This window comes from Anopheles merus, chromosome 2R (genome assembly GCF_017562075.2).
Source record: "Anopheles merus strain MAF chromosome 2R, AmerM5.1, whole genome shotgun sequence".
Lineage (NCBI taxonomy): Eukaryota > Metazoa > Arthropoda > Insecta > Diptera > Culicidae > Anopheles > Anopheles merus.
In genome coordinates this window covers 433,707-460,408 of record NC_054082.1, presented here as the reverse complement: position 1 = coordinate 460,408, position 26,702 = coordinate 433,707, and the positions used below count along the sequence as shown (strand labels likewise).

Below are 26,702 nucleotides of genomic sequence, written 5' to 3'. Positions count from 1 at the left end.
AGAGGCATTACGCTGTACCCGGCACAGAGATACGGGCTGGGAATTGTATCCTATCGTCTATGGTGCTGCCTCCAACGTACTGCACTGACAGTGGAGCAACGGTACGATCTTGCGACTGCCACGGCAGACCAGACACACCGCTCTTTACAAACCGGCCAACAGCTGCGACAGAGTCATGATGCTTTAATAGTCTGCTAAGAGAGCCAATAAACATAAACTGCAGTTCCCAGTTATGCTGGATCCTCTTCTTCGCGACATCCGCATTCGGTAACGGTAACTTCTGCATTGCCCCGAGCGAGGCTTGTCCTTGTGTGGGCAAAGCACATCGTTCGATCCATCCCCCAGGAAGATGAATACAGCGAAAGAGTGTACACCTTAAAGATGCGTAACATATTCTGTGCAATTGGGACAGTGCAGTGGGAAAAGTATTGCCATCGCACTTTTGTCCAAGTGCATCATGATGACGCTTCAAACATTCACACCGCGACAAATCAAACGTAAAAAAAGTTACAATAATTATGAATTATGATAGTCATTCACTTTTTGCACGATGGTTTCTAGGAGGATTTGGCGCGAATTTAGCTGTCGCGCAAAAAAGTGAAAGTTTTTGGCGCCCTCTAAAACAGGCCGTTGGAACGAATAGCGCGGCAAAGAATTCCAAGGTGCGGGTTGTCACGCTTGTTCGGATGCATCGTAGATGTGTGTGGCCTTTCGCTGCATTATTTCCACTGTGTCCTGTTGCATTTCCTTCAGGGACGGGCGCAGCTACCGTCGGGCAATTTGCCTCTCTTTCACAACACCGTGCTGGAATATCCAATGTGGCATTCGCCGTGTCCGGCAAGCCAAGGTTCGTGAGCTGAAGCACGCTCTTTGAAGTAGCTTGATCCGGGGGGTTTGATCAGGAGCACGGCGCAAGGGGTGATGGAAGAGATGGGAAAAAAGATGCGCCATGCTTCCGGCCAAACTATTGCAACATCATGTCGCCTTTCAGTGATCATTCTCCAGTAGGGAAGGGAGGAGAGCATACGGCACTCGATCAACCCATGCCGGTGGCATTTCCTGCAAACTGCTTGGTGCACTTGAATCTTTCGCGGATCTGCTGGATATTGCAGCATCGAGCGGTGAAATGCATCATGATAGTGAGACATCGTGGGTGTAGTGGTGGGATAGCCTGAGAAGGAGACGCGGTCGGCTGGACGGGAAGGAAACTTTCGTTTTGGCGAGATGAAATAAACGATGCAAATTCCGCTTTTGGACAATGCGGCACCGGGAGCACGGGTGATTGATGATGCACTGTGCCAGGCAGGGAGGACGGGGTAAGCGAATGGCGTCATATGCATCGAGAGCTTCGGATGCACGTGACTTTTCATGGGCCATCATTTAGCGCGGGCTCGTTTTTGTTATTCTTACGTGTTAGCGAATTTTATTCTTACCATGTAGTTGGTAATAAAATATTGAAGAAACCATTTTTGCACATATTTCTTTGTCTGCAGCGGCCGAAGTGAAATTAGCAGCACGATTTATGAGCGCGAGATGTTGCGGATATTTTTAACCGCACACTGAAACGGTATTAGTGATACACCAAAATAGGTAGCTGTTTTCATAGCTCACAAGAAATTCACGTACAATCGATCAGCTGCGGGGCTGTCCCGTGGTACAGTCATCAACTTGCACGAATTAACAACATACCCGTTGTGGGTTCAAGACTCACATGGAGACCGTTCCTCCGTACTTAAGGACTGTGACCATTCTGGTGCGTGGAAACTTATTCTTACGTCTCCAAAGTCTGTAAAGGCCGTCATTATCGCCGTAGCTCGGTATATAAAAGTGTCCTCTTCTTCTTCTTCTTTGGCACAGCAACCGAGGTCTACAATATTTAAAAAGTCAAAGCAGAGGCAAAAGTGTATTATCCATAGGTACAAACCAGCGATAGATAGAATACTGTACTGACGAATTTCATCATTGGACGTATTTACGGTTCGTGGTAAATAGAGATCTGCTTGTGGTTTGAAAAGCCTTCCACTCGGCTTCAGATATGGCGGAATGTTTATTGCATCATTTTTGGACAATATTTCGGTTAGTACACGAGAGTACTTTTGGGACGGTAGGAGTGCTACACTTCAAGCTTTAGGGCTGGCTTACGGTTCACCTCCAGTACGCCGGTACCGCGTACCGATGCGCCCACTAACCCGGGTAATGGAAATAGCTCGGTTTCAGAATGAGAGAATGGTACGATAAAAATGCCTTTTTCGAAATGGATGAAGATTCGACCGGATGCAATGGAAATAAAAGCTACTTTTTTGATGGGTAGCACCTTACCGTCGGCGTTGTGGTGCAGCAGTATCCTGCAGGAAGTTCCAGAGTAAGTATTTTAACCTTGGCGTTTTACGATTATTAACTGCGCTCAGAAACATTAATTTTGATGATAATAAACAAGACAGATAAAAGAGCAACGCAAAAAGGTAGGATCGTTTAGAGCGAGTAGTAGGAAAAAAAGCAGAATGGGAGCGACAGATGAAATGTATCTGCGACCTGCAAATTTCAAATAATGAATGTGCTGGATAATCTGCAATAGTTGGCGGGTTTGAAACTGAGTTGCAGCTTCAACAAAAAGTCTAATATACGATAGAAGCATTACATTCCTGTGATTGGTAGCAAAACAAAAACACGAATCGAATCTATATCAAATGAACGATTGTTGCTGGATTGTAGTGGAATTTGGAGTGCAAGAATTTATGATTAAATGAATAATATATTTCTATAATCAGAATGTGGAGTTTCCAGGTTTTTCGCTACACATCTAGCCACGGATCGATAGCACCAGACGCATAGCACGCGTCCCCCTACAATACGTGCATTCTAACAGCACAATACAATGGAGGGAGTGAAAGGAATAAACCGCAAACCTCCCGAACCTCGCAGTATCCCAGGTGAGGACAATTCTGGAACGTGTTATCTGCTTTTTATATCTACAGAAGGTGAAGCTAGGAGTTCATATTGGCCAAGCGCTCGGGCAGTCCCCACACCCACACCCGCATGGTTTGGGGCAGTGGAGTGTGTGCTGGCCTGGCCTGTGCTGCTACTAGATAAGAACATCGAACAACGGATGGAAAGCGTAGTCAAGAGAGCATAGAATGCGAAGGTGTTTGAATGTTTCTGGTCAGAGAGGGCTGATAATCGTGCTTTTACCAAGCGTTGATTATCCGTGAGATTATTGAAATGGCTGTAATGAAGGTGTACGTTTATAGCAGCGCAATGGGGACACGTCCTTTGAATGGGGTTTTCGCTTCGGTAATTTGCACTGACCACGCCATGTCCACAGACACCACCGGTAATTACACGGGTATTGGCGATGGTTTGCTGGTTACTGTGGTATATTTTTTGTTCGGCAGCATGAAATGGGCTGCAAGCTGTTGAGCACGGTGCGACGAACGACCGGGTGTGTTTGGCGTCAAACGAAATGGTGGTTCGGTTTTAGTGGCTCACCCTTAAGACAAAATAAAATTACAATTAAATGTTGCATACAGTTTGAAGTTGTTCTCATCTATTATTTTATGCAATAAATCTGCCCATTTAACTGCCATATTGAATGCATTACTAAAATAAAACTATGATTTCTACGCCAAGCTTCCTACTCATACGACACACCAAGCCACGCTCGAAGGAAACGAGTTTGGTTGGTAAAACACTTTCACGGCCTCCTGCTGCTTCCAAGCGGGACAAAACGGGTTCTGTCTGTGTGCTGCTTGCTATTTTGGCATGGACTGAGCCAGTCTCAAGCTCCATCCGGAAGCAGACGATTGTGTAAAGTGAAAATTATGCGATAGAACTGGGCGGCACAGTCGCTTTCCGCCAACCGCTTTTCGGACAGAATGTCATGCAACAGCTCAGGCGGTTTCTGCGTTGGCATAATGGAAGAAACTCGGTTGCATTGCGCGCCAATCACGTTTCGACAGCATGTCAGCTGGAAATGGAAACCAGATGGCGATTACGGCGGCCAACTTGCGACGTCTTTTTGCCACCGGCATGCGGGAGTGGGACACTAAGTGGGAGTAAATCACGACGCGGCATTTATGTTTTTCAGCTCGAAACGACCGGGATTTGAACTTGTAAATCTTCCAGGGGAAAGAGCAAAACGACCTCAAGGGACACAGTGGTAGCAGCGCGACAACCGGGCCTGTGCGATTGCAGTTGTCGATCAAGGGATTTAGGGATTGTCGGAGAAACATAACAGCTTTCACTGAGCTTCGCAGGAAAAGATCCATTATTATCGGCGGAGAGCCATGCGCTGAAAACATAAACACTCGATAGACATTTTAATTATTTCCATAGAGAACGCAGATTGATTACTGCTGGTTTTGCTGGTGCGTTTCAATTCGCTCCCGTGGCAATTCGTTAAAGCAAACGAGTTTTCGATATTACAGCAAAATTGCATGCACTTTTTGCTCATACTCTCGATGGTCTGTTAAGCCAAATCAAAGCCAAGATCAATACCATGAAGCTGATGTAGGTCAGTTTGAAGAACCGGATGCGTACGGAAGAGAAAAAAGGGAAGGTTGAATGGTATTATGCGACCATGGGTGGGGTAGAAAAAAATTTGAACGCAAAGTGGAAAATGTAAAAAAATAAAAGTGCACTCATTAGTAATTCTGCCTGGGAGAATATTTTATTCAACGGATTTCCCTTCGCGTTTGCACAAACGACTATAAAAAAAATTAAATAATCACTCGGGAATGAAAAAAGCGATATAAAACGCAACTCTTGTGAATACATTTGCCCGACAGTGTTCGCTAGTATGTCAACTTTTTGTGACTGACTTAAAAGAAATCTCTGCTTTATGAGCAAATCTACGATTACCGACGGCGAACCTGTTCTCCCGGCAGCCGGCGTATGTGGTTGTAGCAGTCGGGTGTGATATACATTGTCTGTAGCAAATGATATTTGCTACACGGGAAGCTGTAATAATATGTTTCATCCCATGGGACCGCTTGCTCACCAAAATGGCCATGTCATCGTGGGGCCGTGGCGCAGCTTTTGTATGTTTTACGACACCATTAATATGCATGTACGCTGTGCCTCCCGTGATATTTATGATTTTATTTTTTTCCAAGTAGTTTACATGTTGCTTGCACCTACTTAGCATACGCACATTACAATTATCATATACGAATACACACTCACACACGTATACATACATTCGTACGTTCATACACTCACCAGCACTACACCCATGCGACCCTTACAGTAACGACCGCGGAACAGCGCTGTTCAACGGTAGATGAAATAATTAAATACTTAATTACAACGCACATCTCCTTCTGCTACCCTATGCTTCCTTGTTTGCACACTCATTCTACACCATCATCTCACGCTGCATTTCGGTGCATTTTTCCCCGCACTTTGCAGCATCTTGTCACAAAGGCCGCCCAGGTGTAACACACCTCTCGTACATTGGTTTGATGAACCGACTAGCTTTCCACATGATAGATGAAACGCGTGGCTATAGCGGTTGTTTAATACCGGTGCAACTGAGCTAACGCCACCCAAGATGACATCTTAATGAAAGATTGCGGTCTCTGCGCGGCACGTTCCTCGATGCTGCCCTCGTGACGATGGGAATGCTCGATGCAGGGTATAATTGATAATTAGCCGCACGAAGGGAGTGCCGCAAGGAAGCATCGATATTGGAGGACGATTGCTTAGAAGGATGGTTCGGGGAATGAAATAAGTTAAACAATGGAGGTGGTTGGGAGAGGGACTTGATTCCATCATGTCGTGGTAGCTCATCGTTTGTGACCTACGTGCCCGTTCGGGTGATCTTGAAGCGTTTTCTGACCTTCGGGACTTTTCAGAAACACGGACACTTCGCTGTGATCAATGTTGGGGTCGTAGGAATCTTGCTCTTCCGTGGCACGATGCTGCTGAGGCTGTTCGATAGCACTCAAAATTGACTGCAACAGCCCTTCGGAGAGGATCTGCTCATGTGGAGCAGAACCAGCACCTTGCGGATCGGCCGATTGGAACTGCAGATGGTAGGAACCATGCTGGCCCTGCACCGGAATGGTCAGGCTCTGGGATTTCTGGGCTGAAATCAGCTCCAACCCTCCTAGACCTCCGTCGAGTCCGGGCAGGCTGGATGCTTGGACGTGTCTGCTCGAACTCTCGCCAGCGTAGTGCTCCTGGGCGCTGTGACTGTTGCTGTAATCTGCTGAGTAACTGGCCGTAGCCGATGGCCCGACGATGGATAGTTGGTTCGTTTGGATCGATTGTTGGACGTCCACAGAGGTGGGGCCATGTCCACAGTCGCTAGAGACTGAAACAACGTCATGCGCTTGGTAGCGTGGCTCCTGGACGTAAGATTGCGCTTCGGGCAGCTGATGCTGAGTGAGGAACGGTCTAGCGGGCTGTTCCGATGGCAGTGCATTCAATTCCAAGTTCGACGGACCCGAATGAGCCACATCACGCGTTGGTGGCGGCAGGTACACGTCGCCGGAATAGGCTGGCTTAGTTCCAAAATTTTCCTGATGCTCAACGGCATGTCCAATGGATTCGATGAGACCCTGCGGTACCGGTGGGCGGTATGCAATAGGATGGCGAGGCGGTGAGCCAGACACGGGCCATGGTTTCAAGTTTCCACTCACGCTGCCGTGTGAAATGCCAAGACCGGGATGTCGCAGCGGTGCACCGTAGTGGGGAGCCGGTGGAAAATGGAGCTTCTGCGGCGGTGGAGCCAATGGCTTAGCAAACGAAGGCTTGTACTTGCCGGGAAGGAATGAATCCACCGGAGGAGCTCCATAAGAGTCGCTGATGAAGTTCGAATGAACCTGTGGGGTGAGTGACAAAACAACGTTATTATGCTGAAATTAGTTCTGCACAGTGGCATCTTACCTCATAGCTGTTACCCTTGGACAATTCCACACCGGCATGATGCTCTGAGTGGGCGTTGAAGACGGGCCCATGCTCTAGCTTGGGCAACTGTAGCCCAATATCGCTGGTTGCCACGCTGGCACCACTAGACTCAAGCTGATGATGCGTGCCCAAAAAGTCACCACTCGGCGGAGGACCATAGGATGATTCAGGCGCATGCACTTCAGGCTGAACGACGGGACCGGCAATAGGTTTCCATCCGTCACACTTGATCTCCGGGGGAGTCGGTGGAGCATGGACTGGAGAGGCGGGATGGTGCCCGAAGGAAGCGGACTGGTGTCCGAAGGAAGCTGACTGCACGGAAAAACCAGACTGGAATGGCGCACCATACGCAGGTTTGGGGGGACCGTACAGAGGTTTGGGAGGTGCGTGATGGACTGGCGGACCATAGATCGGCTGCGGAGCTGGTGCGGGTGGTCCGTAGACAGGCTTTGGTGGGGCTACGGGTCCTGAGGGTGGCCCATAGACCGGTGCCGGTTGGGAGGGAGGACCATACACAGGCTTGGGAGCGTGATGATGATGGCCGTGATGGGAATGATGGTCATCATCGCTTCCACCGAAGCCAAACGTCGAGAACAACTGTTCAAGGAAAGATGAAGACTTCTTGTGATGCGATGGTGGAGGTCCATGGTACTGAGGCTTGGGATGTGGATGGTAAACGGGCTTCGGAACAGGTGCTGGCGGTGGTCCATACTCAATGTTGACATTTGGAGGCCCGTAACTTTGCACCGGAACCCCATATTCCTTGTGAGGAACTGGCACTGGTGGAGGAGCGGGAGCGGGCGGTGGTATGTCTGGCGGAGGTGGTGGATAGTGAGCAACTGCTGGAGCACCGTACACTGGTGCAGGTAGTTCGGGACCAGTCGCTAGCGGAGGGCCATACGAATCTGCAAGGGGAGCTTCCCGCCGCTGGGCTTCCTGTGTCGATTGATTTCCATTATTATTGACCACAGCGGTCGCTGTAGAGAGCAGCAAAGCGCCGCAAACTATCGATGCGATCATGTTAAATGCCTGGAAAGAAGAAGAAAGAAAGAGAAACGAACTTATTTTGAGTGAAACCGGTGAGACGTGATTTCGTTCCCACATCCGTGATGAGTGGTCGGCATGGAGATTCGGCTACGCAGGCCTTTAAATCACCAACCACACCCAAGGGCATCATCCATCTTCCCGATCACGATCACCTGCGATTACTTGACCCGATCGGGCGTTTATTGATGATCGTCGGTTCAGGTAAACCCGAGAGAGAGAGAGCGAGAGAGAGATGGAGAGTGTAAGGGGTGAGGGTCATGTTCAAAAGACATCGGAACGAAACATCGCGGTGGTGCAGATAATGGGCACTCCTCCCTGTCAAGACGATCGTTTCCCTTTCCTTTCTTCCCACTCGAAGGAGAGGAGGTCTGTAAAAAATGCACGAGTCTCGTAGCGAAATCACATGGAGAAGAAACTTCATAACTGAAAAACGATCATTATAAAGATTATGATCTCACTGTACCGAAATATGGCAGGTATTGGGGTGCTGTTCTCCCATTCTTCCCGGGCCACTCCGTGAGTGAAAGTGATCGTCACCGCCGAGGCCCCAGGGCAAAGCCGTGGCCATCATCAGACATGAGGAAGAAACGACAACCCTCTCTCACCCTCTCTCCTAGGAAGCGCAACTTTCGATTTTCGCTCCCCGTGTGTGTGTGTAGGTTTTTTTTTATTTTTTGGCACGCAAAGCGACGTAACCGCTCAGCATCATCCGTACAGACTGTTTCTATGCGGCTCATGTGGACGAGGGTTTCAACAGAAACAGAAGGGTTTCTCGAAAGAAAGGGTTTACGGTGGTTTGCTGTTTTTAATTAGAAATTCCCCGACTTCCCGTTACGGAACCGGAACCTAATTGCCCGAAGCGTTCAGGGTCGGAAGGTGATGGTGCCGCTGTTGCTGCTGCTGCTGCTGCTGCTGGTGCTTGTCCTACTGCAACTACTGGTTGTTTTGTTGGACTGGTGAAGATGACATTGTTGCGGTTACTGATGATGACGTCTTTTGAATGTTACCGGCAGAAGGTGCTCCTTTTGTGCAATGCAGTTTTGTGTTTTGCTGAGGGCAGCAGCAACTACAAACGTTATGGTGGTGCGGAATTGTCACCATCTCATTCGAAGCTAGAGAAACGAACAAAAAGTTTACGACTCCACGAGATTCGCAGCGTCATTGGGTTGGGTTTTTACCGCTTCGTGTTGTGCCCCTCGAAGGTAACACAGAAAGGTACGAGGATTTGCATAATAGTCATCTGGGCACGCATGGCGGGTATTGAAAAGCGATCGCGATTTCATGGTTAGGTTCACATGAAACATAAAACCATGCTCCTAAGGAGGAGTGAAAACCATGCCGGAGTTAACATTACAGTGCAACGAACCAAAAGGGTGTGTCGCGAGTGGGGCCAGGCGCAATCAAGAACCACAAAAACCGCATGACCGCACCACCATGCAGGGAATAAAATTAGACAACTAATGACAAAATCGGCCGAATCTTTTGCCGCTGAAAGCAAATTACAAGCGGATGTGAAAGCGATGTGTGTAGTATGAGTGATTTTTTCTCCCGAAGTTGATGGTTGTTTTCCGATGTCTTGCTGTCATCGAAGCCGCACGTTGGCTTGCATATCTCGCTGACACCATGTCCGGGAGCTTGATATTTGGATAAACTTTCACTTTCGATAAGACGACGGGATGCGGAATGGGACAAAAGAAAGAAAGCACAACGCGGCACTCACAGTAAAGGAAACAGACGCTTGGTGAAAGAAGAGGAGAGTCCTCGAATACGCATCATTTAAACTTTCACGTTGGAGTGGAATTTATTTTATCATATTTTTGTTGTTGAATGAACAACAAGTTAGTGACAAACTAAAACAATACGTCTACAAATAAAAAAACACAAACAAATACTTTGTAATCAGTTTTGCGATAACAATTTTGGAGCAAACATATCGAATAGATTATTTCCACCCCCGAATGTGGAATATGTGTGTTGTAAATAACGAGGACAAATACTTTTTCCGTTAACGTGTAGCGGCGAAAAGTTCCTCAGGGATTTTATTCGATTTGTTCAAACTCTTCCTCCGAACGACGACAACAACAACAACAGTCACGGCACATCATCCCGGAGAAGTATGTTTGAGGAGAAATGTCGCAATTTGTTCAGCGTCCACTGTCAATTCCCGTTTACCTTCCGACCTTTCTGCGCGTGATGAAAGCTGGAAGCAAACAGAACAAGCGTGGACTAGAAATTACCACAGGCTTGCCAAACACTTGAGCCGTGGCTTGCATTGCGCTGTGCCCTGCTCACTGTACAACTGGACGGAGGAAGGTGAAAGTGAGAGTGTGGCCATGGGTGGAAAGTATCTCTCGACGAGGACTTTGACGAAGGCGCCGACAAGGATGTGACGATGGCGATACAACACACGCAGGACCCATCCAACTGTGGTGCCCTTCAGATTGAAGGTTGCCAAAGGCAGTAGTGGCAGCGAACGGGAATCCTTAACAGTTGCCAGAGCGTCCCAGCTGAAGTGGGACATTTTCTTGTTTGCGGTTACCGGCAAAACATTCTTCAGCGTCAGCATTAGTGCTAGCGTTGGCGGTTTGTGGTCACCACGATTTCAAGCCGAAGGGGGGCCAAGGTGCTGTCAATAGTGCCCATGTTGCCCATGTTTACACACTGGTCGATCAACTGTTTGGCCCCGTCCAAGAGTGCGTTGGTTGCTAGGCGAGCTGTTTGGCCGGGCGCAATGCGAAACTATGTGGCGCTATGTGTTGTTTGTTTGCGCTGCTGATGCGCCAATTCAGCACCGTGCAGGAGGGAGACAACTAAGAGGCGAGAAAGTTCGTTTCCCGAAACGCGGGACGCAGCGGCGACGCGAGCTGATAGTCAGCAGCCGGAACTTGGCGGTGTTTTAATGAAATTACTGTTTTCGGGCAGTACCCGGTACACGGTACGATCGAATGACGCGTGTCGCTCTGCCGAAACCAAAGCCAAACCCGTGGCAGGTCGTTGTACAGGTCGAAGCACGACGACTTTCGGCTGCCTAATAGAGGTCCGAACTTGTCCCCTGGTCGAGCTTTCTTTCTTCTCCACGTTTTGGGGGACTTTTGGGGTGTTTCTCGCAGGGTGGTAAATCGATATCTTGTCCGTGGCCAGCGCCACTGTGAGCGCCTGTGCATTAGCATGGGGGAATTTAAATATTGATTTTATGCGAGAAGAGAAAACAAGTAAACAAAATTGTTTCTGCCGGATTTTATTGGTTCCAATTTCACATGTGTCACGCGGTTTTTGGGGGTATAAAAAGAAACGCTTACAATAAGCGAAACGACCAGGGTGTAGTGAGTTTGTTTTGTATATTTGTTGGCTGCTACAAAGGCATCGAGAGTGGTGGTGAAAGGTTGCCTTCGGGCGGAATCAAAGCCCAACCGGAAGCAAATTCCAACGTCGAGACAAAAAACAAAGTTGACCATAGGACGAAAATCGAACGGCAGGTCGAAGAAAGCAAACATGTTGACTCTGCCTCAATACAATACCCTGGATAAGTTTCACTGCGAGAGGAAGCAACAATCACCAGCGCACTGGTGTGGCCCCTGAGGGATTTTGTATTTTGGTGTTATTTCATCCTTCGCGAAACAATTGTTGCGTGAAACGGAATTGTGGCAAGGGTGGAAACATTCCTGTTAAATTGTAATCTTACAATTCTTCAAGCCTTGGTGCGGTACGAAGGCGGGAGTTGCTGTCGAGATGATTGAAATGTAACCCAAAAATGCTCGGAATGTCGCAATCAACTGATCTTGCAAGGGAATTTTCAGACATAAACACAAGCTTTTCGCCCTTCTTGAAGGTAAGTATCGGGAAACCGGGTTAGGTTTATTGGCGTGAGTTACAAAACATCTCGCAAGAAACAAAAACTTTATTATATAGGGTGACTTTTTATTGAACATACACATCATTTGACCTCGATTATGTGGTGTAAAAACATGGGCAGCGAAATGACAACAGTACTGCTCTTTTCTGGGAGTCGTATCACACCTGGCAGGTCAACAGACCAGCGTTATTATCGATGGCAGATATCAGCAGCAAAACTAGTTGGAGAAAAATGCAATCACCAATTCTCGGGCTGCTTGTCAATACTCATCAACAGATATTTGCCACGATTGCAGCCAGCGAGCCGTAAGACTGACGACACCTTTGCAGCACCGAGCTCAGCAGCCTTAGCACGTGTGTCATGTTCAGCCTAACCTGGTTGCTTGCATGAACACGTGTCAACGGGGAAACTAACCGAAGCAAATCCATTGGGGCCGATTTCTTTCGCTCGTCATCGCCCGACTTCTGCCGGTGCGCTGAGGCGCTTAGGAAGTTGGAAAAGTGCTTAAAGCGTTCTCCATGGCCTCCTGCGACTCTCAAACCAGTTGGTAAATACCTGGGGAGAATGACACTAAATTGAACTGTCAATCAGTACAATCTAGCAGGCTTCGAGTTTCGCACAGCTGGCCCTTTGGGCCGAACAGGACGGAGCAGAATGCTCCACTTCGTTCCAGGAAGCTGTCCCGGGTGCTGACGAAAGCCACTCTGGGGATTCGTCTTTTTCTTACAGCTCCCACGGAGTGTCCTTTGAAGTGCAATCTTAAACAAGTTGTGGATGCGACTTTGCCGAGCTATCGAATGACCGGTACAGGTTCCCGTTCGCCCGCCCGATTGAGCTGTTGTGCCAACCAGCGCAAGTGTCCATCCGTTTGACGTTGTCTACCGGTGTGTGCGTCGATGTTGCGGTGCTAAACGAGGACCAATAATCAGCATAGTAGTGTGGAAGCGGGTACTTTTTGTGAATGAACCGAACGCGGCATTAATTAGCCATAGTCGAAGAGTAATTGCTCGTAGTACATGCCGCGCAGGGTGGCGCAGCTAATTAAACTTGAAATTCAAATCAACGAAAAATGGTTCAAAGTCGCAGTCGGGCTCAGCTTGCACCCTATCCTGCGTCGTGCGTACGCAAATCGTGGCAGGCACCGGTGGGTCAAAGGAGCTGGACCCTTTCGAGCTTTGAACCGAGGGAGATTCTGCAACCGAATTATGGTGTTCATGAATTTTTAATGAGCTTGCCTTAGCTGCCTGACCTGACCTGGCGCCATCGTTACCGAGCAGCAACAACTGGGTGGAAAACATTTTCCACGCTTCCGTGACTTTCTTCCCCTTGGTGTTCGGAGACGACGTACCACGCTGTACCACTCCGACACACAGCGTACGGGTTTTTCCATAATTAGAGCCAGTGCTGGCGGTTGCCTGTCTCGTTCCGGCGACAAATGTCTACGGGTTAGTAGAGCCTAGCGGCGAACCCGTTCACCGGAAATGGCGGAACAGCTCGTTCGCCCCGTATGGTCCTAGCCTTGACCCAGAGAGCATACGGTGGTTGTGGGGATACGCTTCGATGGCAATATTGTGGTAACGCCGCGCTGCGCATCTGGTAGCGGTGTTGTGGATCGTTGTAACATCAGATGCAAAAGCATCTCGGGACGCACGTTGACTACCCCACCAACCCATAGGCACGAACGCAGGACTCAAGTTTCATCCGGTTTTGCCCCGGTTACTTTCAAGGACGGCACCATAGATCGTTTTAAAAACGATTTGATGAGTCGCGGCCAAAGCAGTTGACTGCCGTAGGTGGCCTAATGCCGAACTGCTACACGTTGAAATCCGAGTCTACATCAGCCGGATTGAATAGCAGATGATTCGTTCCATTTGCAAATGCCGCGGAGTATCCTCTCCTTTAGCAAAACATTCTGTGAAGCGCCTAACCGCACTAATGGCTTTTGAGGTACATAAAACTGTGGCATATCAATGCCGTTCATCAAATAACATAATCGATTCGAAACGAACTCGCCGCCAGCAAATTGTGATCCTTTGTGGAGGGAAATGTATTCTGGGGTGCTTCAAATTAATCAATCAATAAGCCATTGAAACCCCGTACCACTAGAAAGTCGTTCACACCAATGTCTTTCCTAGGAATCATATCTCATTTACCGCTTGCCGTTATCGTGTCACTTTATGACATTTTTCATCATCGTGTCCCTCCCGGCAGTATCGATTACGCCATGGCAAAGGCACGTACAGTGTTGGGTGTAAAGAAACTGCTGGGCACGAGTACATTAACTTGACTCTCTAGGAGTAATTACAATACAAAGAGCAAAAAAACGGATCCAGTAAACTCCATCATGCGGGAAGATGTATAAAATGCCGAAGAAAAGAAAATTCGATCAAATTCCACGTGACATTACCGCCAGTTAACCTTTTCCCTGCCAGTTCACATTCATTAACGCCACGCTTGGGTGTGTGTGGTATCGTTTCCATGTCTCTCTCTCTCTCTCTCTCTCTCTCTCTCTCTCTCTCTCTTTCTCTTCCTCACTTTATATCACTTAATTTTTCTCTCTTTTCTTCTGTGTCCCTTGCTGTCTTTCTTTCTCGCCAGGTGCCCTTTTCCGCCTATATTCCCACACATTTCGCCCTTTAACACCGCTTTTGCTTTATTATGTTGTGGTTGATGCGGAGATTGTAATATTTTCCTCGCGGGAGCACTTCTGAATCGCTTCAAAGGCTCCCCCAAATTCGTGTTACGTTTCCAGCTGGTGCGGGACTACCCAGCACAGCTCAATATCATAAAATAAGCTTTCCTGCATCGTGTACTGAAACCACACAAGGGCTTAGAAAGTTGCTGCGGTACTGTTAGCGGTTAGAAGCTCTAAGGGCAAGGTAAACCCAGCATTCCAGCCCTCCCACACACACACACACACACACACACACACAGAGTCCCTAGTCGGGAAATGCTTTTGATGGGCAGGCAGAAAGAAATGGAATCGGTTGAGCAGTTCACACATTCCTAACCCGTACCGATTTACCGGATGAGATAATCCACTTTCACGGGCAATGTAATGTGTGTGCTTCGGAATGGCCGTCAGTGCGTCTTTCGAGTGGCACGCAATCACCTCTCGGCGTAATGAAGCAATGAATCATTTTTTGGGGCACATTCTTCACATAGTCACACACATGCATGTACACCTGTTCTTGGCGCTAAGGAGGGAAACTCATCGTGCGCTCACCTTTCAAGGTCGACACGTGATTCACGGAGAAGCATCTCAAGATCATCTCGGCTCATCGTCGACACACATTAGTCTAATTAAAGCAGCCGTTAAGTAGTGGATTCAGCGCTGCCATTTGAGGGTGCTCAGAAAACCATGCTCCAGATGACATCAACTGCTCTGCTAACTAGATGGGTTTCGGCGCGCACTCCACCGATGGAAGGTGACAAGAGAGCGATGATGATGACGATGATGATGATGACATTACGACGATTGTGGGCTCGACCGCAAAACCCTTATACGTCGCATTCCGAAACTCAAGGCAATGTGGTTTTTGGCAATGGGAACATTTTTACCTCTCTATTGCTTTGTACCCGTGCATGTGCCTGGTTTGAGGTTTGATTTATGCAGAGCGTTATTAATTGTACTGAGGCGACAAGACAGGAGAACTTAAGACCCATTTGAAGTAATAGACATCCTTGGTGAAAATGGGGTTGTTTTGTGTCATGAATCTATGTCTAGCATAACGCAACAAGGTGCAGTAAATTCCCGTTGTAGGCTTGTAGCTACAGATTTCTAATACAGATTTTGTGATGACACCAATATTTGATAATTTCTGATCATGCCTGTTATTGCCATGTTTGAGTACACAGTTAGCTGCAGTGGGGAAACACTGCCATCGCAGTTGCAACATTGCGCAAGATTGGATAGCTAACTTCCGAAAGAAACGCAAGCCAAATTGCGCGGGTCATTGTCGTGACGCAATCATCGTCATGCCGACGTACGGATGCAGATTACGTCGCGTGCGGTTTGGGAGGCGCTAGAGGCAGCATTTGTCCCACAAGCACTGCTTTCACGCTCGCAATGTGCGTTTTATGCTCTTATGTCGGAGATGACTCCACACGCGCGATGTTCCACTTTCGCCTTCACCATCTTCGCGGGCCAACTTTTACTATTGGCATCCGCCCCAAACCGCTTCGTTTACTCACGTCGGAACAGCTATCTTACCTCGACTGCGCTGATCTCATCTAAGGTGCTTTACGATGCTGACGCACTGAACGCACTCGGCGGTTCACTGTCGCTCACTCTCTTCAGGCACTTTCTTCCCGGTTCACAGAAGCTATCCGACGCTGCTTCCGACTGTCAGGTTGGGCGAAAAGAAACACGCAAATTGCTCCAGTCCCCCATTGGTAGTTGCTGAGCTGTTTCTTCCACGCCTTCGTTAGCTACATTTGCCGTGGCAGATTTGTTATTGTTTCTGTGAATGTGGGCTACCAGGCATCGTCGGTTTTGTACACTTCCGAGCAAAGTTTATCCAACGGAAGGGAGGGAGGCTTGGCTGATGCACAAATGGTGATTCACGTTCACACGCCACACGGTAACGATGCGTTGCATAAGGCTGAACCACGCTCAAAGCAAATCGCCGGTTCGATTGTGGTACGATTGGTAAGATGAGGTGAAAATTAGGTGAAGCTAAAATTTGAATTAATTTCATGCATCAATGCTTATGGGGCAAACAATTCGTTAAAGAAAAATCATCAACAAAACCATGTAATTAAAAGCCCCATTAAGAAAATGCACATGATTATTCAGTTTTCACGTAAATAGATGCTCTACAAAACAGTTCAATCCAATCACATTTGTGCACGATTTCCGAATTCTCTGCCACAATGAGAAAACATTTTCAACTTCAACACATCTGTGCCATGGTGCAAAGGATTATCGGCTTCATGTACAAAGTGATGGATGTTGCATCGTCCTACCGTCTATCTGTGCCGGTAAATGAATTGGTACGTTGATAATGCAATATCACATATGAGGTGCAATCAAGGAGAAACAGAGATTTTGTTCTTAATTGCAGTCTTGATCCTGCAGCACCTCGCCCTCGGTACTTATTTAACTTAGTATAGCACTTGCTATGGGTGAGTGTAAGCATCGTTGCTCAATTTGTGCTAGAATGCTCGTTTGTATTCCGTTGTGTTTATTGAACTCCGGGCCAAGCGACCGGTTGCTTTCCTTGCGAAGCAAACGAAGTAATTTGATAGCCGTTTATCGTACACAAAAGGTGATGGAACAGATGGAACAAGCTGTACCATAGTCTACACAACAACTCCATCAACGAGTATCTTCTAACCGTTTGTGGCACTTGCACCTTCGCCCGACATGCACTCAATCAATCAACTCCAGCCAACGCTTCCATCGTTCACTTCCGATGAGCAGATCCGCTCCGTTCGGCACAGGTAAAAGGAACGATTGGTTTGCCTTTGTATCTCAATAATTATTTAGCAAGAGATAAGACACTTCTGCCAGTATAACCGTACAAAGAGACGAACAACACACCTTTATTTGGGTTGGAGGTCAATTGTGCTGCAAACTCACTTGAAACGTCAGAGAAAAAAAGCAAACATTAATCAAGAACACATCCAAACGGTACAGAGACGCGTTTTTTTTATCTCAAAGTCATCTGTTTTATCAACAATACGCTCTCGACCGTGGTGCAATCTGTGATGCTCTAAGCGAAGTTCGCTGATTTTCCATTTCCTTTTCAATCGATCGCAAAAAAAAAAAAACAATCGATCGCATCCGATGAGGAAGCATAAATTTCCCGGTTTAAGATTTTATCGCCTAGGGTACCGGGTTCCTCTTTTTGCTGACCGACTGTGTCGTTGTCCTTGAGACAGTCACTTACCGTCCCACAGGTTTCAAGGTGTAAATGGGAAAACCGCTCAAACAGTCGTTCCCACTTCCAGCTGGTCCATGGTGCCATCAATCAACGGTCGTGCGTAAATCATAATCTTTCATGATGTAACAATGTTCTCGCATCAGCTGGTTCTCTTATGAACTACACTTTATGTATGCATCCGGGTGCAGCAAACGAGCACACCCTGCCAGTGCAAGTGCTTTCGATTGTTTGTCACAACGATCGTACTTAGCCCGAAGCACTCCGAGCGTATCGGGGCGGTTTCGAAGTGTTGGCCTGTGCCGTACCGACTCGTTGTAGTGTGAAGCCCGGGAATATGGTGGCGTGAGCACGTGGAGCAAGCGCTTTTGTAATAAACAATTTCACTCTTTTACTTCTCCCCCTTTCAGCTGGATGTTTCAGTACGAACGATGTCTGTTGCACCGATGCAAACAGCAAAACATGCGGGAAGTGCATCACAACGAGCTAGCAAGCAAGCAACGAGGGAAGAATGCAAATGATGCTAGCGCCGGGAGGGGAAATGGTTAACCTCTTTCGATACGGTATCAAGTTAAACGGTGTCATAAAATGAAAGTTAGAAATGTATAAAAGTATCCAAATTGTGTATGTTTCAAACGGCGGGTTTTGCTTAGCTCGTGGATTTAATTTTAGCAAGAGAAATATACCTGAAATCGTGTTTAATGTTTTCCTATCGCCTGCTCAATAGAAAACACTCCGTGACAGTTTTTCATATTACTGGAGCAAGAGTTTTTGAACGTACGTAGGCGACACTTGCATTCAATTACAGCTATTCCATTCTCAACTTTGTGCTGACGAAGTGAACGATATCACTTCAGAAACACGTAGCCATTCTCATGTCAGCACCTGTCGCTACGTATGGGCCTGTATAGAATGACATGTTCGTGCAAAGAGTTTCATTTTAAATCCTTAAAGTTGATATCAATGAAATCGCGACCCTTCTGGGAACAGTTTACCCTATTTGCTCACTCCACACTGAAACGTGATCAAATGGCTGGGCGCAATCAAAAGGGCTCCATTAGATGTACAGATTGCTTTTCTTCAGGAGAATCTTGTACAGGATACTATTTTTACTCTTTGCGATGAAACATTCTGAAGAATTTGATTCAAAAATGAGCTCTTCCGCTACTTTGTGAAGCAAGCGTTGCTGTGAAGGAATGATTTTGAATTTTTCCATTAACCATAAGGCACGCTAACAGGTAGTAAACTTTTTATCACGCTCAGTTGAGAGCTTTTTATTTGATCTTTTAGAAGAAGGCGTTTGTCATAAAAGGCGTTTGTTCTAAATTTGGTATAAACTATTTCTCAACCCTTGGACTAAAAAGCATCATCGCTGTATGAAAACATTTTTTCAAATAGTAAATCAATCGTGAGGAATGTTCGTCGTCTTCACAGCAACAGCGTGTTCCTGTAAGAATAATATACTTTGTTGGTGCTGAAATAAAGAAAACCGAAACCGTTTCACCGGTACCTTCAAGCCACGTTAGCACAAACTCAACAACTCAAGAACGATTATCAACAACCATTCTGTGGCTTTCGGATGGATATGGATGCTATGCAAATTCTTGCGAAGCTTGTACACGTGTCGAAACGGATAAACTGTATTACGCCGACAACCGACAGCTCTTTACAAGCTTTTAGGCTGTTTTCATGAAGCGAAAAACTTTATCCTTTCTCGACCTCAAGTTGCACACTCCAATGTTTTGGATGAGCACTGAAAAGAAAAACGGAATGAGTTGGATGGATGGATCGCATAACATTTGAATTTCAATTCCTGCAATTGCCCCCGCCTTTGAATGCTGGCACATTTCAAAGAAGGTCACTTTAAAGCAAGTCTGTGACTTACTGGTAAACAATCGCTTGAAACCAGGCCGATAGGTTTGAATATAAAAGTTATCACGACGAGAAGCTGCTCAAATATTGGTGGATACAGTTAATAGCGAGCATGAAATAAAGAGAGGACCAATAAAATTCTGACGAACCAGACGAGCTAAAAATTGTAACAAATAAGCGATAGGAAGTGGCGATAATTCATTCACGAAGGTAATTTCACCTTTTAAGAAAGTATTCAAATGCTAGATAAACCAATTAGTCGATAGTCACGTCGGAGTGTGTTGCTGAAAATGCACACAAACACACACACTCTACTTAACTTATCTCAGGGGAGAAATTAAAGAAAATGGTTAAAAGATCAATGTATGCGCATAAAGCTGTACACTTGCTTTTATAAGCATGCATATGAATTAGCCCCATAAATTGGAAGATATCTCACATTTGTTGATATGGTAATGGTATGATCAAACAAAACGGGCTCGAGACTGAGCTGCGATGGATCAAAGAAAGTCTCGCGGGAGAAGGAAAAGGTCAGCTCAGTTACCAAAAACGTAGGGAGATGAAACAATACTGTATTTACGCTCCACTTCATACATTCATTCCCCGATCAGCTTCAAAGCATGATGCTGGTGACCCAATTCTTCGCTAAATGCTTTAACCCTCAAAATCGGTTCTAATAGCAAGCGCACGTATTGTGTGTATCAAATATTTGAAGACATCATATCACACGAGCTACAAATACCGTTTTAAGACGTATTTTGCAATTGAATAAGGAGTTTCTTTATAACGTATGGGACTGTGGTATAATATTGATGATTTCCTATATTTCGTGTGTAACCATTTAGTTAGACAGGAAACGATTCTGTTGCCGCGAAATAGAAACTAGCATCCGGAACCCTTTAAGCATAGGAGGAACCCTTTCTTCTCGCGGATTATATGTCCATTAGTACACGTCATTTTACTGAAAAAGCTTTAGCATATACCTTTCAGAGGGAGACAAATTTAAAGTATTCATACAAAAATTGTATTTATAATGTTTTTATCAAAATTTTCTTGGCTCAACTTTCTATAAAATGCCAAGGCTTGAGGTTTGTGGCGTTTGTTTGATTGTTAAAGATTACCGTAATCAATTAGCTCATTAACACCTTGAACACCGCCCGACCCAAATATACTTCTCAAAAAGGTTCATTTTTCCATCCGATGTCACGGAAGAAATAACCGGAGAAAGCACAGATTTCGGCTGGGAAGATACGTGCGTGTATAAGGCACGTTTGTTTCCACTGCACCGCGCGCTCGGATTTACGCACGGGAACGTGTGATACGACACACTGCACGTGGCACCCGCGGGCACTTTATATTGACGATGAGCGTGGAAGCGTCATTGAAAGGCGGAAATGAACCGATCCAATTGTGAAATCTTCTGGAACGTACTACCGGTCGAGTTAAAGCAGCATCTTTGACATACAGGAAACCTTTTTTTCAACCGTGAAAAAGATATGTGCAGCAAGAACTTCATCTGGCACGCTTGCGTGAAGATAAATCTGTTTGAATCTCTTGCTCACAGTCGAGCACACGACGCGTCATTCATGCGGCAATAATTTGATTGAATTGATAGATCATTCCACAGGGCTCATGTGCATATTAACAACCTGATGTTTTTAATCATTTTACTATTTGAAAGGCATTGCTTTCAGGTGAGCAGAGTACAATTCTACATGTTTACATAGACTATTCTTTTTTATATTTAGAAGGTAGTTGGCATTCTAAGTCCATTCAAAGTGTATTATTTAAGTTTCGTATACCATTAGATCCTCTTAATTGCACCTTTATAGGCCATCAAACCATAAAAGTGCGATGATTCTTGACTTCCATGCAACGCTCATAGCAACTATATTTGATAGGTATTTGAATAGGTTTTTTCATATTAAACTTCCGTCCCATTTTTAATTAGGGGGATGATTGTCACTAATCAACTACTGACCATGTTATGACAAAATAATAAAAGAAGATGAGCACCAGACATTGTTAATGGCTCAATTTTCTAATGTATTCAAGTTTCAATAAAGCTCTTTTTCAGCTTTGGCGCTAGTTTGGCTTGTTCCAACAATTCCAACAGCAAATGTTGTTCAATGTGATTTAAGGAATCTCTTTTTCTTTGTGCTATCTTTACGAATTGTGGCTTTGTAGAAAGCTTTGCCATTAACAGCACAAATGGTTCAGAACTCATTCTTTAATCGGAATGTTTTCATTCCGAAAGCGAACACAAAAAGTATGCCATTAGCTCAAGACGAGAAATTTCTACATCGCCCGAGAAAACTATTCGCTTAGAAACAAACTCACAAACGAGTAGAGGAAAGGGCTTGAGTGGAGCATGCTGCAGCCTCCTGCATTGCCCAAATGGTGTTCCGAAGGCGTTAATGGACCGTAGCAGCGGCGGCAACTTTGAGCCGTAAGATTTGTCCAAGATAGTGGATCAGTTTCGTTGCACAAATTGTCAAGTCACGAAAGACGTCTCTGTTCGGACACATTTCACCATAGCATCGATGCACGATCAATCATTCGATTATCGAACCCTGTTTCACTTGACCACTCAGTAAGGGTTCGTTCCGAGGAAGTATCGGAAAGTGATAGCGAACATGTCAAAACATTCGATTCCGGTTTTCTGCCTACGCGTGGCGAAGAGAAACCGTTTCACTGTAGCATAAATTATTGGACTGAAGATACTGCACTAGTTAGGACGCAGTGGTAGATTCTTGGGATGTACTAGACAATGAAGTTCGGCTGCGATGGAATGCTTTCCACATTGTCTCTGTTTATTAAACGTCATTTTTCGTTTTCCTACACGGATAATGATTTAATGGTTCTTTTCAGAAACGAGTTTCTGCCTGAGCCAAGGAATGGATTAATTTGCGTTTCAATAGCAGACCGATCTAAAACAAACCTTCTATTCTGATGATGTATCGGTTTAATGAAGCAGAGAAAGATTACTGCTCAATCATTGTGCAAAAAATACTAACTTTGATATAGACCATCTAAGGCTGAATGATGCTGATGATGATGATGATGATGATGGTGATGACGGTGCCAAATAGGATGGATGGTAGGTTGCATTCCTTATCCAAAAAATGGCTTGATCTTTGCCCTACTGTCTATTCAACCAGTCGGTGAGTCTCTTATTATTCAGAAGATCAATTTGTTCAGTCTTCTGTCGTCTACTCACGACTGTTACGGGCGTGAAAAGGAAAGTGATGATAGAATAACCTTTGAAATTAATTATTGTATTATTGTATCTTGTATTTACGTTGCGTAACGTGGAAGCAGCATTTTCTGTAGCTTCATATTGTGGCAGGGTCGTAAAGTCTTACTTTTTTCTCACGATCTAATCTACGGAAACGAATCACCGCTTCAGCATACAAGTGTAGCGAAGCGTACCCAAAAACACGTTCAATTAATCAAAGGCGAGTACGGATCTGCTGCACCTTCGCGACCTGTCTCGCTCAAACTCTCTCATTCACCCTGTTAGCGACCCATTCTCTTGTTGCTTCATACTATTCAACCTTGGTTTTATCTTGCAAGATGAAATGGATGTTTGAGAGTTTCGAGAGAGAAAAAGTGTACATTCAAACATGCTCGCAACATCACAACCGAAACCGAAAGCTGAAAACTTTCGATGGCCCAAAAGCTGTAAAATCCATTCCACCTGAATTTCCCAAGCCGGTGGCCTGTTTTGCTCCCGACTCTTCCACTGGCTATTTCTTCCTTTCTGTCAGCCTTCAAACGACGTCTTTATGATACGAATCGTAAAATTCTTTCCTTGCATTGGGACGTTGTTTGTTCGAATTTCTCTTTTAATTTATTGATAAACCGGGCGCGTTCCATTCGCGTCTTTCCAGCCAGCTTTGGCCGATGTGTTCCCGAGTCTTTCAGTGCCGAGCCTCCGCAAGACTTTGGTTGAATTTGGAATTCAAGGCCTATCAACATGTTGTTTTTTTTCACTCGATGGCCATTCGTCTTTGTGGAAATCCATTGATGTGAATCCAATTTTCGAAACTGACAAGATTCCGGATGTTTAAGTGTAGCTACTGTTCCGGGGAAGCACATTTATTCAATTGGCGTAAGCGATTACATCATTTGTAGTGAATTTAGAAATTGAATTCAACCAGAATAAGAATTGATACGTCATATTTCGATGCTTTCGCAAAAAAAAAAGAACATTCAACATAACCATTGCATTGGACCGCAGAATGTGAATCTAGAACAGCAAGGATAAGTTATTCTGATCGCTGGCGCGCATAATGATCGATTAATGGATTCTTTAAAGGATAGTTTACGTTGCGAAATGTCTTCTTTTGCATATTGCAGCCTTTTGTTGGATCACTTATCGCTGGTCTTTTCAATTTCCCAACCAAAAGAACGACCCAAACACGTCTTTTTCATCACTATTTGGCACTTTTTGCACGTCGTTGTCCCGCATTACCCATTAGCAGAATGAGCAAACAATCACTTACCATTTTCGTTTCGTCGAATCTTCTTCAGGCACTATTTACGGTGTGCGGAAAACGTTCTATTGCTACTGTGCACGAGGATGGGTGCTTCCCGAATTCCAGTTTTTGGTAGCTTCTTGGAGAGGAAATTGAATATTTCTCCACCTAGCGTATACCGTATAATTCAACGATCAAAGGGTGTTTGGAAGGATGGCTTTGTGTATCCTAAATCGAACTTGCAGAATCGCAGAAAAATAATACACCTTCACTAGCACTTCGATTGTATTCGTCTTGTATCCGTTGGGAGATAATGCTGGCAAACCACTATTGGAACACTTTCACCTTCACGATGCTCACTTGTTCGAATAACGATTGACCTTCTTGCTGGGACTTGCCTGCTGTTCTGCTTCCGTGCAAATGTTGTTTGGTTTGGCAACAAGAACGCTTGTGGCACGTAATTTGGCGGTTCGTATTCTGGTCACGTGTGGGACCTTCCCACCAACTGTCTGATTCTCACCCGGTCTCGTGAGGGTACTTTTTCACTACACGGCTACAATGTATGTGAACGGCGTCGCATTCAACCACACACGCAATAGCACTCTGAGTGTGAAACAAATTTTAGATTAACGTCCAACGCGGAACTGGCTTAAACTCCCGATCGTGAGCTGAAGACGACCGGAACACAAAGCGACCGCGCACACTCGATCGCTCACCTGTGTGTGGACGCTTTCGCGGTATATTATCAAATGTCAATGGAAGGCGAACGAGCCACCCTATTAAACGGAACACAACTGCCGGCTGTTTGAAGCTGTCCCAAACGAAAGAGCCACTCTCGTAAGATGATCCCCACTATGTTCGATCATCATGCCTGAAGAGCGGAGAGCCTATGCTTGAACCGAAACCAAAAGCTCACCAAACTTTTCGTTAACGATTCTCTCTTGCATCCGCCGTGAGATCATAGTTACCTCCGGCATTTCGAGTTCATGCTTTCTCTACCAGTAGGTTTCTTCGATCACTAAGAGCGAACCACAAACAGACGGAGAGCGGAATGAAGCCAACACGTTGCTTAACATCTTGGCAGCTCTAAAGCCGGTGAAAGGTGTGTTCTCCAGCGTATGCAGGTCTTCAGGAGAGAGCGAAAGTGAAATAACAGAAAACGAAAGTGGTGCGTGAGCAGCATGCTCTTGGACATTAGCTTCGCTCTTGGATGTTACTCAATTTTTGGTTACAGAGAATTATTGTTTCATAGATTGAATATTTTTATTTACTAAACATAAAATATTATCATGAACCTCATAATCTTTCCCGCACATAACAAGTAGTTCTTAAGCAATTAAATCATATTTTTGGCAGATAGTTGATTTCCGGGATATTTCAATTGTGTCCTGGAACGCTCTTTTACCGAACCGGTTCATTACTTCATGGCTTCTCGTTCGCCATAGTGTTGTCTCATGTGGTGAATGGTTTATCATATTCCTCTGGCCAGAGAGGTAGCGTGACCATTAATCGTGCTTACATATTCACAAGCTGCAACTCAACGGAACCGACTCTACCATTCACCATCTCTCATCTTTCGCTTGTGGATGCAACGCCACATGTGCCAACAAATTAATTATTTTAAGCGTTCGCAATGATTGCATTTCCCCGCCGGTAGGTTTTACTGCTTCACTGTCCATATCTAACGCTCATGGGGTCAATTTCATGCAGTCTAATGATACTAATGGCTCGTCCGATTATGGTATGCGCTGAGCAGTGCGCAACGCTGACGTTTTTGCGCTTCAACAATTATCGTGTCGCACTAGTTAACGACAATTATGGAATAAATATTTGAAATCGCATCACTCTTGGCTCCCGTTGTTGGCGCTGTCATTGTGAGACAAATGGGTAGCGATTCATTAAAACGCGAGTTTTTTTTAGCTGAGTGGATAATAGAACTGGTCTCCCATTTCGTACATAGAGTATGCAATGGTTTAAACACATTCGGTTGAATTGAATGTATGTATTATGGCAGAATAAACATGTTACTTCTGAATACATTTTTGGCTGAAAAAGATTATTTGAGGTTTGGAAAATATCAGCTAAATAACAGTAAGCGAGCATTGTAGGTCATTCATCCTTTATTTTGGTTTCTCACCTTCATCTGTTATGCAAGAAGCGGTGAATCTGAAATTTTAGTTCAAAGAAAAGCATCAGCGCTACAAAAACATGCTCTTCGCAAAGCCTTATTACAGTTGCACAAAAAACGACATAGGTGTTGAAATAAGTTTCCCAAATTCAGCTGTAGTTGATTTAGGCCTGGTTTCAGCCATTAAGAACCTTTATTCTGAGAATGGAAAAGCAGAACCGAAGCAAATGCTATACTTTAGTCCTTCATTTAGAACAACATTTTCTTAAGCATTTTCCTCCTGTGTTTTCAATGGCTCCTTTCTTCCTTACCTCAGCTATAGCTATTCCACGAAATAGACCCTGAGAGCTCGTGCCGGTATGGAGGGTTGAAACTTAAATGAAAACTGCTTAGTAAAACAGACGGCCTTGGATTTGACACCGGTGGGACGTAGAAACCTAAATACGCCAAATTTCGCCCGAACTCTTCAGGGCAAGATATCTGATCCGGGATCAGAAGATTTACAGGGATTTTCTCAGGTTTCGATT

General features: G+C 45.5%; 1 protein-coding gene across 1 annotated transcript; it reads right to left on the bottom strand.

Annotated features, from left to right (window-relative positions):
• Positions 1 to 4,687: 4,687 nt before the first annotated feature.
• Positions 4,688 to 24,824, bottom strand: LOC121589800 (ras-associated and pleckstrin homology domains-containing protein 1-like). Its single transcript, XM_041908965.1, has 3 exons — positions 24,075 to 24,824; positions 6,889 to 7,938; positions 4,688 to 6,824 (listed from the first exon to the last, which is right to left on the bottom strand). The coding sequence occupies exons 1-3, from the start codon at positions 24,075 to 24,077 to the stop codon at positions 5,784 to 5,786; spliced, it is 2,094 nt and encodes a 697-aa protein (XP_041764899.1). The 5' UTR covers positions 24,078 to 24,824; the 3' UTR covers positions 4,688 to 5,783.
• Positions 24,825 to 26,702: the final 1,878 nt, after the last annotated feature.